The 7,201-nt window shown below is 43.4% G+C and overlaps 1 protein-coding gene across 1 annotated transcript in view; it reads right to left on the bottom strand.

The window, feature by feature from the left end:
- phox2a (paired like homeobox 2A) overlaps positions 1-6,880 on the bottom strand; it is a 20,467-nt gene extending 13,587 nt beyond the window's left edge. The window contains exon 1 of the mRNA XM_043692819.1: positions 6,355-6,880. Coding sequence (XP_043548754.1) covers positions 6,355-6,577 — 223 coding nt within the window. The 5' untranslated portion in view covers positions 6,578-6,880. The remainder of the gene's footprint in view (positions 1-6,354) is intronic.
- Positions 6,881-7,201: the final 321 nt, after the last annotated feature.

Raw genomic sequence — 7,201 nt, forward strand, 5'->3', positions numbered from 1 at the left:
GTACGCTTGATGACAAACTCAAACATGAAATCTATCGAGTGTTAACTTGACAAATATGGTCCAAGTATTAGTTGACTTAATGACAAAAAGAAAAATGAGAGATTGTACCAAATACTACTCTGCCTCTGGCGTTATTCTGCTCACACAACCTAGAACACAGAACATAGAACATTACAGCGCAGCACAGGTCCTTCGGGCCTCGATGTTGTGCCGACCTGTGGAAACAGTCTGATACCCATCCACTCTTCGCTGTTCCATTTTCCTCTATATGTTTATGCAATGACCATCTAGATATCCTTAAATTTGGCGAGTCTACTCCTGTTGCAGGTCGTGCTTTCCACGCCCCTACTACTCTCTTAGTATAGAAAATACCTCTGGCATCTGTCCTCTACCTATTAGCCCTCAATATAAAGCTATGTTAGCCATCACAATCCGACGAAAAGGGCTCTCACTATGCACCCTAACTAACCCACTGATTACCTTGCATATTTCAATTCAGTTACCTCACAACCGTCTTCTCTCTAATGAAAACAGCCTCGACTCCCTCAGCATTTCCTCATGAGACCTTCTCTACAAACCAAGCAACATCCTCGTAAATCTCCTCTGAACCCTTTCCAAAGCATTCACATCCTTCCTGTAATGTCGTGACCAGAACTGTGCGCAATACAACTCTGGCCACATCAGAGTTTTGGACAGCTGCAGCATGAACTCTTGGCTCTGAAACTCAATGCTTCTACGAATAAAACCTGACACACCGTATGCCTTCTTAACAAACGTTACAATCTGAAAGGAAACGTACAGGGATCTATGTACATAGACACCGAAATCACTCTGCTCCTCGACACTGCCAAGAGTCTTACCATTTGCCCAATACTCTTTATTTATGTTCTTCCTTCCCGATTGAATCACCTCAAACTTTCCGCGTTAAACTCCAGTTGCCACCTCTCTGCCCAGATCCGCAGCGTAGGTATGGCCTTCGATAACTTGCAAAATCAGTCATCATTATCCACGACTCCACCGACCTGACTGTCATCCGTAAAGTTCCTATCTCATCCTTCCACACCCTCATCAAGGCCACTTTAAAAAATGAGAAACAGCAGTGGCCCCAAGACAGATTCTCATGGTACGCCACTCATAACTGAACTTCAGCATGCTGGCAATGGGATTTCGTCCTGAAACAGAACTGTTAAATTTGTTTGAATTCCATTTGATTCAGGCAGTGGGGAGTTTCTAATGAATCCTCGTCAGGAATGCTCCATAAACAGTAAAGATGACTGCCGGTTTCTTTTTTATACCTGACGGACATTAACTGCCATGAGGGAGCATTGGCCCTTACTTCTAAATGTTGCAGATTTTCCCTCTCTGAGTTGAATCACCCAAAAGTGTTATCCGACCCCAACTTAGACCACGTGAGGTCTCCTTGAATATTGTCCACACTGTATTCTGTCACATTCCATGTTACATTTGTGTCCATCACTGCCATTTCCTGAGCAAAAGAAGGTCTTAGTTGATTTGACGATATGTTTATATGTGCCTGTGTAATTTATAAATAACATGTTTATTGCCTTCACAATATCTGTGCGAATATAAATGCTTATCATTCTTAAACAAATACAGAAATTGCTAGAAAATGTGAGCAAGTTTGGCAGCATCTGTGACAAAAATTCAAGTTAATGTTTCTGATATGCTTACCCTTCGTCAGCAACCGTTCTTTTCTTAATCTATTTCCTCCAATTTTCGTTCTCGTACAACAGAAAATATTCATCAGGCCTTCACGAGCTATGCTCTACTCAAGTTCATATATGGTCAATAGCAACATCTCTCATTCTTCGGCCTGAACTGTTAATCTACCAGAAAATTACAAGAGCAACTGGAGAAAAACATCTTTGAAAAGATTCGAAAGCAAGTTTGTTTATTTTCTTCAGTTTAGGGCTCATACATTCAGTCAGCGCACCGGATGTGGTCCCAGCAATGGCCTGTACAGATTCAGAAAATCATCCCTGCGATCATACCTGATGCTCCTCGCAAGAAACAGCAGTATTCCATTTACCTTGAAATTATTTGCTCCATCTTCAGAATAATGTGTTGCGATTCCTGCAGCAGGACATAAAAAATCCCGCTGTAACACGGAGGTCTGCATTCTCTCTCCAGTTTTACAACGTATGGATGTTTTATCCTTTCCCCAAAACACAAACTCCCCACCACCCACTTTGTGCTGTTTCTTGCTGAAGATTTGCTCACAACTCTCCCCTGTCTGTATTCGATTGCAGACGCTCTACCTCCACTTGAGATCTTATTGAATGACTATCCTGGTGTATGAGTAATCCGAGTTCCAGTCCAAACAGTCCTTTCATCCAAACCATTAATCTGGATTGTAAACTGTTGATGACCTCACACTGATCCCTGAAACATTCCATTAATTACAGCTTTCGAAACTGACAACCCGCAATTATCTCTACTCCATATTTCTGGGTAGCTACGCATGACTCTCCTGCTGCTCTGTAATACCCTAGTAAGGTTGTATGGTGTGTAATATACTCAAAGGGATGAATACTTTATCACATTCCTATGTCAACTCGCAGGTAGCTGGAACAGTCTCCTCCTGTCTCATTGTCATGATCCTGCGAAGCTCAATGGGATCTTCCTCTCGATCGATAATAGTCCAGATGACAATGCGTGGCGTTGGAGCTGCAGTTAGCAATTCGGTCCCTCGAGCCGACTGCACACATTGGAAAGATCGTGGCCAGTCTATTTGTGGCTGAACACCCCTTTCCTGTTTATTTCCAATAAATGTTGTCCCTCCTGTCTATCAAAGATCAGTCGAGCTCAGCCTTGAATATACTCAATGACCCAGTCGGCATTGCACCCTGGAGATGAGAACACCAACGGCGGCACAATCCTAAGGAGAAAGAAATATCTTTGTCTTGACCTTAAATGGGGTCCCCGAAATGTTATTGTATGTTAACATCAGAGTAAGTCACCCCTTCTGTTTAGAAATAAGTGCACAACTCAGTGGAACAAGTATAGATCTTTCAGCATCTCATTCCCACTAACTTTGTTCAGTCATGTATTTATCAAACTCAGCCTTCGCTGCTCTCTTGGGAAGACATTTCCGATGCATCAAAATCATACAGTAGCAGAATTGGGCCATATGGCCCATCGGGTCTACTCTGTTGTTTGATCATGACTGACATGTTTTTCAGCACATATCTCCTGTCTTCTCATTGTAACGCTTGATACCCTTATTAATTCAAATTTCTCTATCAATGTCGTAAAAACACGAGTGAGACTGTCTCTACATCATTGTATGTGTGTGTGCTTCGGTGTGTTCCTGCTGAACTGCATCAGACAGAGAGTCCCCTTATTCGTCCCAAGTTGTTTTTTCGTACTGGAGGCCTGTGACCAGAAGGGATTGGTGCTAGATCCCAGTTTTGTTTGTCATTTATATCAACGAATTAGGTGAAAATACAGAAGGCATGATTAGCTAGTTTTCAGAAGGCACCAACATTGATTGTATAGTGGATAAAGGCAAATTACTGCGGACACTGTTGAAGAAGGTTATTCAATATTGTTTGTGTCAATGCTTTCGAGGGATGTACAGCACGAAACAGACCCTCCAGTTCAACTATTCCATGCCGAACAGACATCCTAAATTAATCCAGTTCCATTTGTTTACATTTGGCCGACAATTCTCTAAATCCTTCCGATTTATATATCCATCCAGATGTGTTTTCAATTATGAATGCCAACAGCATGGAAGCATGCCATTCGGCTGAACAAGCACAGGAACACTCAAAAGGCCATTCCAATCAGAAACTAATCCTACATTCCCCATGGCTAATGAACTAAATTAGAAATTCCTGAATATTATGAGTAAATCAGCATGATCAATCACCTAACCTGCATGTCTTTGTATTTTTGGAGGAAACCCACCCAGACACGGGGAGAATATGCAAAACGTTCCAAGTTCCAGGTAGTGCAATCAAATTCTTTTCATCTCCTCACACGATGGTTCACTTAAAGGTGCCTGAATATAAGTGCATTTTAAAGAAAGGCTTTTAAATGAGTATGCTGTATCAGGAATACCGCCCAAAGACAATTCATTTCCACATTGCAGAAGCAGTATAGACACTTCTGAACGTGGACATTTTCCATTGTGAGGGCACTCAGCGCAATTCAAGCCACTCAATCCCACCACCCATTCCCATCACCCATTCCCATCACCCATATCCATCACCCAAAACCCATCACCCATTCCTATCAACCATTCCCATCACCCATTCCCATCACCCATACCCATCACCCATACCCATACCCATCTCTGACCGTCACTGTGTGGGGGTCTGTGGAAGTCTATGGAGGAGCAATGTTCCCCTGTTGCTGGTGATTACTGTTTCTCTACAATATTCCTATAAAGGGGGAGGCATGGTGGCTCAGTGATTAGCGCTACTGCCTCACAGCGCTGGGGCCCGGGTTCAATTCCAGCCTGAAGCGACTGTCTGTGTGGAGTTTGCACATTCTGTCCATGTCTGTGTGGGTTTCCACCGGGTGCTCCGGGTTCCTCTCACAATCAGAAGGATGTGCAGCTCAGGGGGGATTAGCCATACTAAATTACCCCATAGCTTTCAGGGATGCACAAGTCAGGGGGAATGCGGAGTAATAGGGTGGGGGAATGGGTTTGGGTAGGATACTCTTCGGAGGGTCGGTGTAGACTTGTTGGGCCGAATGGCCTGTTTCCCTACTGTAGGGATTCGAATTCTAATTGTCTAGAATTTACCGAAACGTTTCGCGCCGGCTTTCCGAATTTATTTCGTTTTATTACAAACGAACGAATTTAAAATTAAATTATTTTGTTTCAGGTTCTTAAACATCGATTTCGTTTCGTTATATCTAAGCCTTTTCGAATAGATTTTGTCTCATTTTAGCCCGTGACGAGGAACGGGAAACAATTCAATATTCCTTCACATTGAAAACAGGAGCTTTTTAAACTCACAACACAGGCTGAGAGAGAGACAGAGAAAGTGAGTGTGTCATAGGTCCAACTCCTCCAGTCCGACCAGATATCCTAAATAAATCTAATCCCATTTGCCTTCTTTAGAGAAAGGCTATTCTGAATTGAATATTTCTTTGGGAGAGAGAGACAGAGACAGTTACAGGTTCAGACAGAGCCCGAGAGAAAGAGAGAGAGATAAAAAGAGACGGATAAAGAGGGACAGAGAGAGGTTCAGAGATAGAGTGAGAGAGGGAGAGAGAGAGAGAAAGTGATAAAGAGGGACAGAGACACTGAGACTGACAGGTTCAGACAGGAAGGTAGTAAGAGAGAGAGGCAGAGAGAGGACTAGATAGTGAAAAACGGAAAAAGACAGATACTGTGAGACAGAGACAGACACTACAGACAGCGAGAGACAGAGAGAGAATCTCACGTTTAGAAGGATCGAGCCACACAGAGACAGAGGCAGGGACATAAAGGCAGAGATCTATAGGGACAGAGGGATCTACAGAGGAATACATTAATAGAGGCCGATACATAAAGACAGATAGAGATATGTAGAGAGATACAGAGACGAATATACAGAGACAGACAGAAACACTTGGAGACAGATAAACACCGAGAAACGCCAGAGATACAGTACAGAGAGAAACAGTCCGCACAGAGACACCGCAGTTAATGAGGGAACTAACACTCCAAGGAAATATTAGTCACTTTATGGTTTAAAAATTAACATGAAGACAGAAATCTTTCCAAATCTGAAGGACCGGTCCTAATCTTGCAGCCCTTGCAAATCTGTAAAAATCATTCGATTTTTAAAAATTATAAAATAAATTACTGAGAGAAAACATTGACCAAGAGATTATTTGGATGGGGGATTTCACGATTAGGTTAACTCTCTCTCTCCTGAGGAAATATTCAATTCAGAACAGGCTTTCTCTAAAAAAACGACTTTATTACTTTGGGGAAAAAGGTCAGAAATTATCCCCCCAATTATTAATAATTTTTTGCAAGGTTTGTGAAGGTTTGTATTAATAATTTGCGAAAAAATAGTTTCCATCCCCCCCCCCCCTCGCAGGTATTAGATTATATTTGTTTGATTTAATGGGCAGACAGACCTTAACCAAATTACCCATTCGGCCTGTGAATGTAATAGCCCAGCAATGTAACTCAATTATTCCACAATCCCTCTCCTTAACCCAATCACCACATTAATACAGCTACACACACACTCACTCTCTCTCTCACACACACACACACCGTTAAACCCACACCCAGTCCACTTTTCTATTTAATTGCTAAAGCCTGGGCTGCTTCCCATCACCTTGTAGTTACTTGTTTCTGCTGCTGTTGTACGGTTTTACCTGTGGTGTATGGAGAGCTCTGGTGTTCCCGCAGAGGTCCCATGTTGCAGGTAGCCGGTGTCAGGGTCGGACAGACCGGGCCGCTCCCGAAGCTGGAGCGAATGGGACTGTAATGCAAACTGTTAGCCTGACTGCAGGAACTGAAATCGGCGTAGGCAGAGGCTTCCATTGCTGCCATACAGGAATCGTAAGAATTTAGGTACGAATAATCCATTTTATACATAAGAGGGGCAGGCCAGGATCTGGGGGCAGAAGGGGAGATGGAGATTGGAGAGGTCAGGGGTGGGGGGAAGGGAGAGAGAAACAAGGTAGGGAGAAGGGTAGGGGGTAAGATCTCTCCCTCTCTCTCACATACACAAAGACAAACTGACTCTCCTTTTGGGAAAGTGGATCAAATGAAATGAAATAAAACGGGAGTGTATCTATACAGGCAAAGAGTCAGAGCTCGCCCAGAAACTGGGTCCAGTCTGAATGAGCCAGTGTGAATGGCTGAGTTTTATCAGGAGCTGATGGGTCAGTGGTTGGGAGCTACAGAAGCCTCTAATAACCTTGACACTACTTTCAAACAATAGCAAGGGCGGAGGGCCATTTTTTTTACATGACAATGCATTTGCTGTCGATTGGGCTGATCAAGGGCTGTCTCACTCGCTCCAATCTCCTCCCCTCCCTCAGTAATTCCTCCTCCACCCTCCTCATTCAGTCTTCCTCCCGCCCCTCTCTCTCCCTGACATCCCCTCCCCTCTCTCCCTCGGAAATGTTACTCTCCTCCCTATCGCCCTGGTATTATTTATCTCTGTTTTTAAAACGTGTTGTTTGAAAGTTTCCACGGGGAGTTTTGCCCCGTGCA

The sequence above is a fragment of the Chiloscyllium plagiosum genome, chromosome 6 (genome assembly GCF_004010195.1).
Source record: "Chiloscyllium plagiosum isolate BGI_BamShark_2017 chromosome 6, ASM401019v2, whole genome shotgun sequence".
Classification (NCBI taxonomy): Eukaryota; Metazoa; Chordata; class Chondrichthyes; order Orectolobiformes; family Hemiscylliidae; genus Chiloscyllium; species Chiloscyllium plagiosum.